This window comes from Rhopilema esculentum, chromosome 5 (genome assembly GCF_057945365.1).
Source record: "Rhopilema esculentum isolate cy_ngs chromosome 5, ASM5794536v1, whole genome shotgun sequence".
Classification (NCBI taxonomy): Eukaryota; Metazoa; Cnidaria; class Scyphozoa; order Rhizostomeae; family Rhizostomatidae; genus Rhopilema; species Rhopilema esculentum.
The window spans coordinates 6,797,253-6,814,648 of record NC_142819.1 but is presented as its reverse complement, the minus strand read 5'-3'; the positions used below and the strand labels follow the sequence as shown (position 1 = coordinate 6,814,648).

Genomic DNA, 17,396 nt, shown 5'->3' with positions numbered 1-17,396 from the left:
GCAAGGACAATCTCTATGATCATAAATTAAGAAGATCTCAATGGCAAGGTGCTCTGAACTTATACCAAAATATGCCAGATATATAATTAACAGTTTTAAAGTTTAATATGCTCCTGATATACACGTGTATGAAAAACTACGAGCATGAGCATTTTTTTTGCCCATTCTGACGACTTTCTAGCACTTGCTTATCTATTGATAAAGAGCAAAACTTTAGACAAAGATAATACAGATAGATCGCTTTTTGACATATGCATCATTTATTCTCTTTCAAAATTTTTGATCTATGTATTTGTAAATTTCCTTCGTTTTAATTACATTTTTGAATACTTTCATTGTTTACAATATGCAGTTAGATAAGCAGCTTTATTTTAATAATGTTGCAGAAATCTTTAATCTAAACAACGCTTATAGGTATATGACCATTGTAAATGAATAATATATGACATATAAACTCATTGCTCAATCTCGGCTCATGGTCTCGTATCTGGATGCATTCAGTACTACTTGAAACCTTTTTGCACTTTAAATTCACTCGTACTGTTTAAAAAAAATTCAGGCACCTGATTTCTGGTTTAGTCTACCTTTATAATTTATTTTTGCCACACCCATTTTTGCAAGGCACAAATGTTAGAATATTCGTTTCGTTGCCTTTTTCTGCCTTCAATAACATCAACCTTTCTGATTTCCACTATACTTTCCTAACGGTTCAATTCCGATTTGCCTGTTTCCTACACCATCACAGGACAGTTAGATTATGCTATTATCTCCTCACCTTCTTGTCCTTTCATTTGGTTTTCCAGAACTTTCAATTACTCCATTTACACGTTGAGAGATATTATCACCGGGTCCTCTTATCCAACTTTTTTGTGTACTTCTTTCTCCTCTTTGCATTTTCTTCTTTAGCCGTAATAGCTTTTGGAGCAATAGCTGGTCTTCATTTATCACTGTCCTGCTCTGGTCACTTGATTTGCTCTGGTCGCGCGAATGAGCGAAGCTACTCCTGAGCATGCGCAATTTGTACCTTCCTCTTTCGCTACGCCGCACGCGTGGCTATTCGATGAGTTCAGTTCATGATGGTTTCATGATGAGCGCGAAGAAGAGAAAGAGGAGAGAGTATCTTGTCGTTATTCAATACTCATTGTCTCTTAAGAGTTTCTTAATTATGATGTCATCAATGATGTTATGACATGTTCGCGACCTTTTTTGTCACGTCAAGAGATTTGCTTCCGTTCTGATGCTGAATTTAGATGTGGATGGCATATTTTTATCCATTGTGTCTTAAGTTCTAGGCCAACATGGCAATCATGTTATTGGGTTTTGCAAAATTTCGTTGTTCTCAGCTTTATAACGATTTAATAGTTTAAACAATTTTTTGGTGGTACAAAACTTGTAAATGGCTTTGAAAAAGCAAACATTTAGTAAACTAAAGCTTTTCGTCTGACACTGAAGAGTGTCAGACGAAACGCTTTAGTTTACTAAATGTTTGCTTTTTCAAAGCCACGTATATATATTTCCTAGCGTAGAGTTTTCGATCTATGTTCTGACGTTTTAAACTCTGAAAAGTGTCAGACGAAAAGCTTTAGTTTACTAAACGTTTGCTTTTTTCAAAGCCATTTAATATTTTCTTAATTTTACTGCTTCGAGCACTGAAGTTTCTTATTGTTTTCTGACTGTCCAGCACTCTTTTCTTATAGCCAGTTTCTTATAATAAAAAAAAGAGTTTATGTCGGCAAGAGCGAAACCACTCTAATTATTTTTTTGCTTCTATTCGAAAATTGCTCTTTGTAAAACTACACCGCATATCTAATAAAACTGTTATCTATTATTTCATCTTTTTTCGTTTCGTGTCGTTTTACTCGACGCAACATCATTTTTGGCTGAGAGCGCCGACAAAGTGAGATCACTGAAAAATCAAACTTCGCTTTAAAATTTGAATTGTAGACCAATGTAAATGTTTAATCTATAAATAGGTTTACCGTCCAGGTTTCCAAAAAGGTGGCCTGCATGTAGCCTAGATAGAATGTTATGTTTTGAGTAAAATGGTTTATCGCAGAAAACGGCTGGCATGAAATAATCTCTTAGTAAACACATAAAAACTAACAGTCGTTAAATTTTATTGCTATTAGTTTTGTTAATATAGCATGTTTGCAATGCATGCAGTATTTCGTTTTTTCAGTTTGCACTCGAAATCCTTTTTACGACGTTGCTTCCTTTTTGTTTGCAAAATGCCCATTGAAGATGAAGCGTCACAAAACCATTTGGTAGTATCTTAATTTTTTTTCACCCAAAGCCACAAACAGCCATTTTTCTGCACAGAAGCGGTTGTAGAACGAAGTTTTTTTGCTAAAACTTGGGTTAGGCCCTCCAGTCAGCATCATAAAAACACGATCGATGGATGGGAAAGTAAAAAATTTGCATAAACTTAAATTCTAGAAAAATATTTTTTGAATTGATCCAGTTCATATTCTTTCCTTTTTCTTCATTTCATAGACACTTTTTATGAAAACGGAAACATGAGGGGAAACCGCTGAAAATTTCTTCTCATTTTGCTGCTGCGCGTGTCCAGAACAATATGAATCAATAATTAATTCAACCTAGTTAATGCAACAATCAAACTATTACAGCCAAAAGTATATTTTACTGATTGGCGCATCATATTGCGAAATATGCAACAGAAACATTCCTTGATTACAGCTATAAAACGAAGCAAACATGATACCCCCTACTAAACTATGAGCTATTGCATACATGGATGTACACTCGCACGTTGCAATATTCATTATTCATAGCATACTGTGAGAGGATTTCTTATTAAAACCATCTAAGTCCACGTTTACCCATCTCATACAAAATAATTTCCATTCACTATTACATACAGCTATGAAGCGTGACCCCTATTCATTATATTTAGAAATTGATTAATTCTGCCCCAAAAAGATTCAAAGCAACAACCTTTTTTCATTCTAAGGCAACCACATGCCTTTATCGATTTGAAAAACCATTATTAGAAACACACTTACACGGTAATAGTACCATTACTAATAATGATACTGCTTTCTGGCCCCATAACTCATTCATACACTAGGGTAAATATTTTATAGCGACCTGCCTCTCATTCAACAATTTTGCTTCCTTAGGCATGGTCTAAATTTTCGCAAACAAAAATGTCTTTGCGTAATTTAAACATTTCTAACTAAGTTTTCTATGGCGCCAGCAAAATTTGCAATTTTTTCCCGCCGAAATTTGCTAAAAAATACGCCTATTTCACCCAATTCTTGCATTCAAATGATTTGTATTGCCAACAAGTTCACGAAAAGTGCTACAATTTTGAACAAGGTGGTGCAATACTTTTGATACCCTACTGTGTTTTCTTTTACTTTTAACTGTGAATTCCGAACAGTTTGCTTGAACAGGTACGTGTCTGCTCATTGGGTTGAGAGCTTACAGTGTTAAGTACTTTTACCAAGATGCATGAAAGCTCTTGGTAGCCTGAAAAAGACCTATTGTCCATTCCAAATCTGTTGGCACATTCAGTTATTCCACAGAACTTAACCATTGTGATTGATCTAACTGAGGCCTAGTTACTTCTCCTAGGCATCAATGCGCCTAATCGGAAAGGCTGTTAGAAGACGGTACTTGAAAGTTTTTAAAATCTGTTCCTAATATACGAAGGCAAAGCAGACAAGTTGGTTAGGTACATATGCAAACGATTCTAGATATAGAATGTTTCGAAATCGGCGAAGATAACTGTCCATTTCAAAATCCATATGGTATAAATAAATATCACGTTGCTATGTGTATCCAAGACTAGGTTGTGAGCCATCATGGCGGCAATAAGTCAGTCACGTGACAGGTAGGAATAATCTATAAAGCACAGAGCAATATTTAACACTTTGTTTGGTGGGATTACATGCGGTTGGTACTGCACTGCTTTTACTTTTTGTTGAACAAACCGGTTTTTGACTCAAAATTCCCTTCATTGCAGTCTCTTCGTTGCAAAATTCCCTTCGATCAGTGAAAATTGAATCATGTAAGACTTTTCTATATTTTAAACCTGTGAAATCGTGAAACTATTTGATTGTTACAGTGTGACCTGCTTCATATATTGAAATAGATTTGCTGATGCATAAAAAGACAAGATTTGCTTTTATTATTTTTGCATGATAATAGTATAGCGTATTGATTCTGAATTGTGAGAAACAGCTTGACATTGACATAATAGAATGGCATGAATGTTATTTTGTTTAAAATTAAGCAATGAATTTGCTAGCGTTTAGGTTGAAACAATGTACTGGCTAGCGTCATCTTCGTCGTCGTTTGAGTTGTTGTTGCCATCATTGTTGTTGTGTCTTTCTCATTATTGTGGTTATTGACTCTTTTTTTTTGAAAATGCTTTTGGGAATTTTTTGCCATCGAAAAATTCATAACATATGATCCTCTTGTGATGGTATCTTCTATTAGCAACACAACGGTATAGCTAATCTATATAACAGCGTATTTGCCAGAAAGGGAAATTACGTAAGCAATCTAGTAAACCGGGTAACCAAGATTTTTTCTTTTGATATGTGATCCTAGTGGGTCTTTGACTCAAAAATCCGTCAGGGGCCCTAAAGGTAGGGGTCCAGTTGTCACGTGATCAATCATTTCATTGTTCCCGGTCATCAAAATGTTTTTTCATCTAACCTTAAAACCAATGGTATTTTTCGAAAGAACATTAAAAAATGAACAAAAGATGACAAGAAACCTATGTTGTAAAACAAACCTGTCAAAAGATATGACCTCTTAAATCATTGCAAAAATGACGTCTATTTCTCATTCCATATCTTTTCTCGCTTATTTCTCATTGTTTTCAGAAGTACTAAGTCAAAATGGCTCAGGATTACTTTGCGGAGACAATTGAACTATTTTCGATAAGAAAAATTTATATTTGTTGCATCTTTTGACGCCACAATCATTTCAATTGAAGAAAATGTTTTTTGCTTGATGCAAAATATGGTCAAACTCGTGTTTTGTTTCTTTTGGAAATCTCGGTAGTGATGAACGAAGCTAGGATGTTAAGTAGACGCATTCACTAGGTTATAGCAACAGAATTGAAGCAGTTAACAACTGAGTAGAGACCGCTTTCATTAATGCCAAGTCAAGATAAACTTTAGCGAAAACTATAAGAATATCTATCAAAAGCTTACACAAAAAGGAAGCCAAAAGTGCACCGTAATCACCGGCTCCGCGCCATCTCCAAGATTTTTCAGGAGACTGATGATTTCTTCATCATCCTTTTATTTCTTCAGTATCTCTTCCCGTCCTGGCTCTCATTCGCAACGGAAAGTAAAGTTCCGTTCTGACTCTCCTTCGCAACGGAAAGTGAAATTTGCACGCAGGCTACCTGTTTGCTAGATTGCTCACAAAATTTCCCTGTCTAAATTCATTTTTGATAATCTAACCGGTATGAGAATCGGAGATCAAATATTTGACTTTGCATCGTCATAGAAACAAAATGCCTGTTGTTATAGCATTTTGATTACCTATCTGTTGAACATCAGAAGACTACATGAAATCGATTAAACAAATAATAAACTTTGATAAAAGTTATGAATACATCGCAATCTTTCAAAGGTTGCTTGGTCGGCAATACCTCTCTTATCGACAGATAATAGCTTATTGCAGTGACAGTCTTGGCCTAAAATCATAGTGTAGTTTGCAAGTTGAAATTGGTGATTTTATACTATCAAAAACGATGCTAGAATCATTTCATCCGTCTAGACATAAATGCATAGTGTTATCAAACTGTTTTTTAGATGAAAAAACAACTAGAGCTCACGTTGTTTTAGTATAGTCACTGTTTAGTCGTTTGAGCCGTGCTTAGCATTCCTGAAATCTTAATATGATAGAATTAATGAGTTGGCTCTTCAAGCCTGATATTTAAATGGCTAAATTCTTTAAAAATCACCATCTGTTCCACAAGGCTGAGCTGTAAAGCCCTTGCTTTTCTTCTCTGCATAGCTTACTCCTTTTGTGCATGTGCATAGCGAGCAACTTTGCCAGAATATAATCTTTGCGGATTATGATAGGCAAAACAAATCCTAATAATGCTAAGATGATTAACATTTATTCACAACTTGCATTATAGTCTTTCAACACGAGCCAGATAATTTCTTATCAATTCAAAATCAAAGTTGTTTTTTTAGCTTTAAACTACTTCTTTGCATTGAGATAACATCGCAAAAATTGACGATGGATTTAAGCTGCTTATAATTTTCATGGATTCTAAACAGATGTTTGCTAAACATGCTTAAGTTCTGCTGCATAGTAATCTTACCAAATGCCCAGCAAAATACTGCTGCAGAGGTTTATACCTTGCATTCAACTGTCTCAGCGCGCTATTTGATTTGCACACGCGATAGATTTATTAAGTGAAACGTCAAAAAATCAGTTTTTAAAAATTTTGATTTTTGAACACATTGCCTAATAAAATGCAATCAAATGCCTTTGAATATAAGAAAATCAGCTAAATTCGTCTTACAAGATTTGAAGTAGGTAGCAACGGTATCCTTTAGTTAAATGATAAAGTGAGTAAGAACAAATTTTCGTTTCCTGAACTGAACAATGCAGCAGGCATTAAAAATCAATTCTGTTATATGCCGCTATGATGAAAAAATTCCAAATCTTCATGAAGGCCTTGCTCGCACAATACCGTACTCAAATGAATGTAGCACGATTTGCAGTTTGTTTGGCGGTGACCCATATTGTATAAAACAGAGTTGCCAGATGCTTGGAATGGTTGGCGGCCAATTATTTTACACTTGGCGGCCAAATTCGGCTAGCCAAACAAAACATACGAAAAAGCTACATTTTGGCTAATTCTATGGAGTAACAGTGTAATCAATCAAAAATTGGCTTTGTTTGTCACAAAAGCTCTAACTTGCTTTCAATTTTAATTTTCTGTTATCTTTTACTTTTTTTCTTGCTTCGTTATTTGCAATATTTGCAATAACGAAATGTTGAATATTGTCTGTGCTAATGTTTTAGTTTTATTTTTATTTTTGTGGCTTTCATTATGCGACCAAAATTCGGCCAACAATTGCTTTTTCGGCCAAATCAATTTTTGACGGCTAACAGCTTTGAAAAACGGTCAGAACTGAGAAATTTGGTCGTTAAAACGGCCAAATGGCAACCCTGGTATAAAATGGTCCTTTTTAAAGCGCTACCGTAACAGCGACAACAACAGCAACAACAACAACAAAAGTAGCAACCGCATTAAAAACTATTTGCGTGCAAAAATTGTCATATTTTTGCAAATAGAATACCATGATAGCCTGTTACTATTTACACTTATTTTTTCAAAGATGGTAATAGCTATCAATAACAAGGCTGGGCCGCAGCTCTGTCTCACTCATCATTCATTCATAAGAAGATTTCTTCATCATATATTGTTTTTATGTTGTATTTTTTCATATAAATACCAACCCAACAAGTTGAATGACTACCCAGTACTTTGACGATCTTGATTCGATAACCATAGAATTTGTTGTATAGTGCATGCACATAACTGCAGAAATTTTTCGGATAAAATTTTAATATTACTAATTGCTCTTCAATTTTTAGAAACTTTTAAAGATTTCCTCGGAGTTGTGGATATAATGATTGGCAAAGACTATAAAGGTTTTGTCTGTATTCCAATTTGACACGAGATTTGAATCCAGGCTTTTAATTTTTAATTGTCAGTGCTGAAGTTAATTGTCAATTCCCCCCGATCCACTAAGAAGTAATCTTTAACGAAAATTATGTCTGGGATTAAAGATAAACAAAACAAATTTGAATATACAACCGGTTTTTTAAAAGGGCAAAATGTTTTGCCTTAGCACCATTGGCAACATATACTTATTCAAAATCTTGTTATGATTCTACACGACATTCTTATCAAATTTAAGTCAAAACCTTCTCTGTTGGATCTGCTTTAAATAAGGTCGTCTAAGAAATTGTTGTTTTCATAAATCAGTTATATAAACTTGAATGATAAATGAATTTTTGCTTTATGTAATATTGATGTGACCGTGGCCAATAATTACTTGAGTGTTGGTTTATAGGATTATACACTTAAATACAGTTTATTTTCAGTATTATAATCAATTTGTGGATTTTCGTGGCAACTATACACCCACCGTTAACCTTGTTAGTGGCATTGTTCTTAGATAAACATTTAAAAAATCATGTATATTCAAATCTTGGATCACCGCTTTTTAATAAAAATTATATTTGGCCATGATAATGAACTGATACATGTGGATGTGGTGTGGTTCTCTGGATTTTCTCTATTTAATTGTTCTTTAAAGGCTCTTGTGCAACCGGCATGCGTTGCAACTGTATTTTCAAAACCGGCCTAATATCCAACTCAATGATCCAACTGCATGAAAATTCAAAACATAATCAATTTCTGAAGATAGCTGCCGCAAAGCATGCCTGTTGCGCAAGAGCTTTTAATTAGACACACTATGAGTAGATTTATATTTCATTAATTAATATTCGAACTATATTCACTATAAATACATTGATTGCACATGATCGCAGTCTTTTTGTAAAAGCGAGTGCACATGAGTAGCATCAACATTCGATCAAAACGACTTAATAGATATGGAAAAATAGAGCACTTTGTGTTTTGTGAATTACAAGCTACCATCTTTAGCGCCATCATCTACACTGCACTCTATACTGTTATTGTGCATGCCATAAGCGACGTCATCACCAGCTTCATCACAATAGCCCCAACAAGCTCCCATGAATAGTTAACAACAATAGCCAAAACCACCACCACGGATCCATCACCGTCAATTCTACCATTGCCAGCTTCATTGCCACCGCCATCACTTTGACCATTGCCACCGCCATCACAACCACCATTTCATTTCACTGTTTAACCATTCCATTTCTCGAAATGAAATAGATCTCTGTCAGTCTGATGTTTTGAATTGAAGAACAGGTAAGACAGAGTCAATGTTTCTTAGTCTTAGTCGTGCTGGTTGTAAATAGCTTGGATAGATATCCAGGTACAAGGCTGTTAGGCCCAATTTCCACTAGGCGGATAATGTTGAAGCGGACAAATTTCCTGCAATCCAATTGGCTAATTGAAATTGTTGCGGCGGGAAAATGTCGACTAGCGAAAAGTTGAAAGTGATCCTACTTTTCGCGGCACGACCTTTTTTCCGCTGGAAAGTAGCTAATGTAATTCGTGCCATTGCAGTCATCCATTATCACTACCACTACCACCATAATCATCATTATCACAACCACCATGGCCGCCACGATTGCCATAAACAATCACCACCATCATTAACACCGTTAACACCAACACGATTGCAAATAAAATCAGCACAACATTTGCCAAAAACAGTTACCGTCACAATAATCACCCTCACCATTACCACCACCCCAAGATAACAAGGGCCCCGCAGATGTTTTTGGCCCGCAGATATTTTGGCCCTTTGCCAAAAATCACTACCACCAGCACCATGTCTATCACCACCACGTCTGCCAGGAAGAAAAACCACCATCATCGCCATTGGCACTACCATCACCACAAACAAGCGCCATTTCATTCATAAAAACCATATCGCGACGACCATCACCACCACTCCCCCCTACAGCCATGATCAACACCATTGCCACTACCAAGAAATCAAATCTGAAAAATTTCTCTTTGATGTGTACTGAAAAAAATTTAGACGTAGGAATTGCACAAGGGGGTCTCGAAACCAGGGTTCGAAGCAGTGCTTCAGGAGATACAAGGCTTATCCCGAGCCAAATATGCAGTGTAGCTGAAAGAGAGTGATTATTTGAATATAAAATCTTTCAAGCACCTGCTAACAAGCGATTCTGAGGCCCAAATTCGTAACAAACAAGATAAAAATCGTTGCACCTTGCGCATTGTTCTTTAGAAGTTGGGATAATACAGTTTCAGGGGAACACGCATCAAACCATTTTTCCTGGAGGAGGCAGTTGACAGGAAATTGACGGGGGTGCGGAAAACCTTTCATGGCACAGTAATGCTAAATATACCTGATCGGAAAGAGAATCTGCACTCTTACGTAACCTTGTTTCACGAATCAAATCAACTCAACTCTTTATTGAATCATTACAATATACATAGCGTAATGTCATGTGACTATTAACTAATGGCGCATGCGTGACATGTGACAGGGAGTGAACCTGTTTCATTATCAATTCGGAGGATATGGTCTTCAGTGACGTCATTGACCCGCATGAAAGACCCCACACTCAGTTTTTCGCTTTGTGGTAGATAATCTCGGCCGTTAATTCAAAATGGTACCGGCAAATTGAGAAATTGCGCATCATACAAAAGGACCTTTCATTTTGAGAGTATCAAACGTTATTTTTTGACCAAAAGGTAACTGAAAATTTTCATTTAGCTATGGCGTGAATCGGACATAACTTGATTGGAAAAGATGCTCTTTTGGCTGGTTCTTGCGCCATTTTTTACTGGCTAAAATGATTATTTTGCAGTTGATTCTGCATAGCTCCAATAGAATAACGCTACTCGCGTACTGCGCTCGTGTTGGATTACATCAGCTACTGTGTCATACATATTTCATCTGCTATCACATTTCTCTATTGATCATTATATAGTTTATAAAAGTATTTAGGCTCAAAACTGATTCAAATAAAAAGATGGTCAGGATCTGCCATTTTTACCCGAGCTTTTGTCACCTTCGATGATAAAGTTACAATTTAATCTTTTTAAGTGAACAAGGCACTTCTGTACAAATTTATGTAATGGTGAAAAGTTGAAAAGTCAATGCTTTGAGATTTACGGAGACTAAGTGGCAGGATTATTTGTCTAAACAGATGGCGAAAATTCCATTGCAACATTTATAAAACACACTTTCATAGCTTATCTGAATACAATATTATTAAGACCTCGTGCTGTTCTGGTCATTGCTGTAACAGGTGCGACTACATGCATAGAGCGAGTTTGCCTTCTGTCTGACTTTTTTGACCACTGACAGTTGATAATTACACTGAATCGATTCAAGTCGCTAATCATCACACTTTATAATCGGGTATTCTGTTCGTTAGCCATTTTATCATAAGCAATATTTATTACTGAATAACAGAGCAGTCTTCTTGAGATTTCAAATATGTCCGGCTGTTGTTTACTATGTATTTGATTTGCAGGTTTTGTTGCGCATTTATCTCAAAATTTTAATGAGATTAATACGAGACCTCATCATATTCAAAATTTCGAGCATTTGAGATGATGGCAGCTAATAGATTCATGGCTGGGATACAAAGTCGTCTCGTGGAAAATATGTAGCGCTGTCATCCGCCATTGTGTTGCCAATCGCTTTGATATCATGCGCTTGCTGTTGCAACCACCGTTTGCTTGGCAAAGATTTATGTTCAAATAAAGTAAGGATGCATGTACATTGATATAAGGGGAAACAATTCTGTGAAAATAATCAGTTTTGAATTTGCTTCGCTAAAAAAGTTCCTGGCATGAATCCGTGATTGCAAATTTTAAAGGATTTTTAACATAAGATATGACGCTAGCAGATTTTCAAAGAAGCGATATACCACCATCATTAACTTGAAAAGAAAAAATAATGACATGGAAAGGCGATCAACATGAATGCAATATTATTTCGTTTTCCTTGTCATGCTGTATTGGTATTAGGAAAACCAGGAAAACCAGGAAAACCAGGAAAACCAACAGCCTTAAGGTATTAGGAAAATAGCATATGGTCCTTCGACATATGGTCGTTTTCTTGATCTCCATGGTTCAGATTTTCAATTTTTCAATGATTGTGAGATACTCCCATGCTCTGCGAGGCTCGCGCTATCGTTGCGAAATATCGCATTTTTATTTATACTTTATAATGCAGGAAATCTGCTAAAATATTCTTACTTCAGCGATTAAAAAGCTTTAAACCTACCTTGTAGTGACGTTCAACGCAGAGTTTCGTTAGTTCGCCTTGTCTTGATCAAAAGACGTGGTTAGCATCTGTCGTAGAAAATCCTATTTGAAAGACTCAGTAGTACCGTGTGTCAACTTTCTCTCTTGATACTCTACGAAAGCATTGCTTCTTTGCTTTAAATGTTGAATCTCGACCTCATTGTTGCTCGTGTGTTCAGGGGGTACAATAATGATGGAAGTTCTTGGTTTCAGCCAGCGGTAGGTCACGCTGGAAAAATAATACTGCATAATTGATGGGCCGTTTCAAGTCAGCGGCTTCAATGCAAGCTTTCTTGAAGAGCACAACCTCAAAACATGTTAATGGACTCATAGAAAACCCTTAATCCTATGGGAGGTATCTTTGATAGCCAATTGCATTTGGTTTAATTTAAGTAGACTTGCAGCTCATTTTCCCGTCCTTCAGCAGGTAGAGACACTGTTAAATTAGGCCTGAGTCTATATACAATGTAATCAAGTAACTAAAAGACGCTAACACCCATTTTATTTTCCAACCAGTCCATCACCTAATCGAGGCTAAAAATAAGCCTGATTTTTCAAGGTCTTAGAGATAAGCCAACAGACAATGCTTATTTAGTGCCCTTGCAAATGTCTTGCAGATGAACTTAAAAAGCAGATTTCCTGCAATTTTTTGCACTTTCATGCAAGATTATCTCTGCTTTGAGTTTTTCCTAACAACCTCACCTGCTTTTGCTTTGACCTTTTTCGCGTCAGGTTATGTCTACTTCACTTAATCGTTTCTTTTCACTTTGCATTACGGCCAGTCAAAATATAGGCCTAAAGCCACTGGTCACCGTTCTTGTTGCCTTTCTTTCATTTAGAATTATAGATGCGTATTATCGTCATCTGAAATGTTGTCTCATACTAATTTTATGAGCACTTTTACCAAAAAACGCCTTTCTTTCAAGATAATGAAAATAATTGTTTATACATTAAGTCATATAGTGCTCGATACTATATGGTCAGAGCTGTACACTCCTTGGTTTATAGAAATGAACAATGCTCGGTTGTTCTGGGTTTCATACTTACTGAGATCATCAAGCAACTGTTTTCATAGGAATAATGTGAAATCTAGTCTATCGCTCTAATTTGCTATTCTATTCTGTTTACGAATATGTCTATCTGTCTTGCTATATACTTCTCAGGTAATTTTCCCTCCTTGTTTAAGATTGCACCTGCTTAACACAATATTAATGAGCCTCTTGTGGTTATTCTTTAATGTAATCAGCTAGTTGATCTTTTTCTCATCATTATCTCCAGATAATTTCCCCCCTCTGATTATTAAGATAAAAAGACGAGACGACACAGCACAGTTAGAATCCGTCCTGTTTGGAGAAAAAGGTTGTCGTTTTGATTGCATTATGGCAAATAAAAAAACTTGTTTAAAGTCTTTTTAATTACTATAAGTTATTGTTTTTCATTCAAATGCAGTATGCAAACTATTTCAGTAAACCAACTATTAATACAGTAAAACAGCCATACATAAAATGGATGCTCTATTAAGTTATAGGAAATTTGCCTGAATATCATTTCAGCACTGCCTGTAGTAACTTGTATGTGGTCACGGTATTTGGATTTAATCCACCAAGAAAAATTCATGTTACGACTTTATGCAAATGTGGGCAAGAGTAAGCCCTCGGATTTAGGGTTAATGTTTCATAGCTTTCTGGGCGATTTATTTTACTTTGCATCCACCATCCCCCGTACCAAAAAAGACAGATAAATCCCAAAGTCTTTCTCGTATTGGTTTAGAATTAAAAACACGTTTGTCGAAAGACCAGTTTCATTCTTTTAAACTTTTATTATACTGGTGGATAAGCCTTGATTTCATTTTTAAAGACTATTAAAATCTGATAGAAGGCCACTGACCTTGAGAGCCTATTTGAGACAACACATATCACTTTGACACAATACTTAGTTTATTATCAAAATGTGCACGTATTAACACATCCCCGACCTATTAAATCTACTGCCTTGTTTTGCATCAATTCCTCCAAACTTCAGTGCTCGAATACTTTGATCTCAGATTAAGATTCAGTACCTTAATTCTAGCCTGGTTACAATTATTCACTTTGTTTGTCAAGTGGCTCTGCTTGAAGAAGATTTATATTGTCTTATTCTAAATTACTATGTAACAGGCATTTGTTCAAAATGTTGAATTTTTCAAAATTCAAAATTTTTCAACATGATTCAACCTGAATTCAAGCCTTATCTAAGGCTAAAAATATTCATTATGTCGAGTAAGTTCACCATGTTTTGGTTTAATTTTCGAGTTTACCCAATGTTTACCCATGTTTTGGTGAACTTACTCAACAAATGAACTGTGAAGACAAGATAGAGAAAATTCAATGGCTAAATTTTAATAAGAAGTAACAACATTTGGAAGAACATATCAGCATTCTGAGAAGATTTTAGATTTTAAAAAGCAGAGAGAAGAAATCGTAGGGGTGCTTTTGTGGCTAAAATGTAGGATAGATATGATTTATCTAGTCCATGATGTTTGTCTAATAGAAGCTTGAACATTATTATAAACAATGACAAATAATAATTTCTGTTTTTTTCCCAATGCATTTTATCTGTTTTGATGATACAGTCAGATGAAACGTCATGTCATGTACAAGTTAAACACAGTCTGATTTTTATAGTGATGACGTACAACAAAATAACCATTCTTTAGCAGATTTGAGTTCCTTGTTAAAATTACGTTTGTTATACTCAAGGATTCGTACTTAATGTCTTTATTTTAGGCGAAATAAGCAATAATTTTTTGGAAATATTTGATTTTTATAGATATTTTATATAGATATAGGGATGTTTGTAGAAAGAAATAGAGGAGCTGGCTTTTTAAAAAAACATTATTAAATGTTACAGGAATTGTTGGAGTTTTGAGCATGTTGTTCGTGCCTTTGACAGCATTTGTACACGCCCTTTTTGGGCAATGTGTCCCGTGCCTTGCTTTTTGAGCACGTTAAACTACGATTAAAAGTTGATTGTAGGTAATCATGCGGAGTGTCATAAAAATCAAATCAAGCACAATCAAGCAAAATTTATTGCTGGGTTAGGTTTTATTTAGAACATTATACCTTAAACCTTTTTAATATTGTATCATATATTTTTATTTCATACTAACTCTTTATAGATAGTTGGCCTTAATTAGCTTCTTTATAGCTATCAGCCGTTCATTTAGTACGCCAACTTTAAACAAATTATTTATTATTATATTATTATTATTATCGCATCAGCTCTTTGAAGAAAAGTCCCTCTGAAAACAGATAATTTGAGGTTTCTTTTGAAAAAAGAGAAAAATACACCATTTAACTTCAGAGAAAGTTTGAGATTTTTTCCAAAACATCAGGAATGACACTTTTATGCGAGATGGTTGCTTCTCACTTTGCACCGGTGGGTGTTAGGTAACATAATGGCCATTGTATTTAACATATTTTATCAGTAGCAGTTAGTTTTGATACGATTTTGACCCTGTAACAGTGTGTTCGAGAACTCTAAGCATTACTTTGTGTTTTTTTTCTAGAGCAAGATTTTGGAGCAGCTGCTCAAGGCAGGTGGCTTGTCAAAGGTATGCTAACTAAAGCCGCATTTGCACGAGCAAAGCTTGGCAGTTTTCCTTGACAAGTTTCTTTGCCCTTGTAGATTATAAACAACTTTTGTTAGACAATTTCCACACATTTCGTGTAGAGAGATAAAAAACTTTGTGTTATGGCAAGCGGAGTTTATAGTTTAGCTACGGTTTTCTGACAGGGCTCGTTTTTCGCTTCGAATTTTCTATCAAAAATGGCTCCTTTAACGAAGAAGAAACTTTCATTCGTGTGTTGGACAGCTGCAGCCCTACTAATATACTATAAATCTAAGGAAAAAAGACAGCGAAAGTGGTGGGTTCAGACTTGAGCGAGCCATCATCGCAGGCAGATCAAAGGATTAGCAGGCAACTTGATTGGAAAACTTGCAGATCTAGGCAGTTTTCAAAAAAATTTTCAGGAAGTCCAACGGTCAAAATTTTGGATTTGGAGTCTTCGAAAATTTTCATTAGAAATCTTGACAGGCAACAATATGTCATTGCTGTACCTATTTTGGTAACTGTCTGCTTTTGTATTTCAAAGGCTTTTACGGCTTTTCAGAGCTTCCAAAAGCATTGACGTTTCTCGATCGGTCCAGATTAACCTTGTGGCGGCCATGACAGCTAAGAGCAAGCAATTACTTCCGCGGAAAGAAGGGTCTGGAATTGAGTCAAACTTATCAAGTTTACTTGTCAAGACATCTAAACGGGCAAGTTTTGCATATGACAATTTTCTACTTGTCAAGTGCACTTGCTAAAAAACTGGCACGCCAGCTTTAAACAAGTACACTTGTCAAGTAAAAAATTGCCATTTTTCCTCAATCTACCCCAATCTACACGAGCAAAATAAACTTCTCAAAGAAAATTTGTCAAGGAAAACTTGCTCGTGTAAATGCAGCTTTACACATGTGGACCTTGCTTATTTCTTTATCAAGATCTAATTGATGTTCTCATTCTTCGTACATAATAAGTAGTTTTTTTTTATTTTATCGAGTTAATATACGTCATGAAAACTGCTCTCTGTGTGAGAATTAATGTCTCAAAGGAAACGAGACACTTTCAACAAAATGTTCTGGCGCAAATGGCTGAAATTTGACTTCGTCAGTCGTCTTTTATAACAAATAGCAAGGACAGAGTCTGTTTTTGTGACTTTAGTTTTAACATAAAAAAGTAAACTGACGCACTTTAAAGAATGTTGGCAATACAGTGGCGGACTGGCAAAAGGTTCTGGGATGCACCTGCATCCAAGACCAACTCTTTCACTTGCATTGAGGGGTACTTCATCCTATTTTAAAGTTTATTCATCACTGTACAGCTCCCTCGCAGCAGCTCCCTCGCAGCAGCTCCCTCGCAGCAGCTCCCTCGCAGCAGTTACCTCGCAGCAGCTACCTCGAAGCTTGCAGCACCAGCCCTGTTTATAATTCTCGTCTTTAGTAGAACTGGTCACTGGTTTTACTATTTTCCCATCGGGCGACCATTCCCTCTTCACCGCCTAGTCTCATAAGTCTTTGACGATGTAGTTATGGCCATGAAATGAATAGAAGGAAACACTCACGCTTTGAAAACTGGATTAGGCTTGAATAGTTGGGTTCACCCAATTTTGTTTTTCACTGAAAATCAAGGATATAAATAAACTCATGTGATTAACGGATTTGCTTGCCTTGCTCACACAAACATTTTAAAAAGAATTGCGAGGGTAAACCAGAATAATAAATAAAGAAATTACGACAAATGTACGATGGCTTGAATGTTTAGCAGTAAATTGGTCAAATTTATCGTCATTTATTAATAATTAACAATCCTTTAATAATCAGAGATCACCATATTTCCTCCCATTCT

The 17,396-nt window shown here is 35.8% G+C and overlaps 2 protein-coding genes across 4 annotated transcripts in view; one reads left to right on the top strand and one right to left on the bottom strand.

Moving 5' to 3' along the window:
• Positions 1-12,670, bottom strand: part of LOC135689704 (tyramine receptor Ser-2-like) — a 30,815-nt gene extending 18,145 nt beyond the window's left edge. The window contains exon 1 of the mRNA XM_089108617.1: positions 11,949-12,670. The gene's annotated coding sequence lies outside the window, so the exon portion shown is untranslated. The remainder of the gene's footprint in view (positions 1-11,948) is intronic.
• Positions 1-17,396, top strand: part of LOC135689703 (kynureninase) — a 122,705-nt gene that overhangs the window by 52,623 nt on the left and 52,686 nt on the right. For all 3 annotated transcript variants that reach the window (XM_089108614.1, XM_089108613.1, XM_089108616.1), the window contains one exon: positions 15,516-15,560. In XM_089108614.1, coding sequence (XP_088964740.1) covers positions 15,516-15,560 — 45 coding nt within the window. The remainder of the gene's footprint in view (positions 1-15,515; positions 15,561-17,396) is intronic.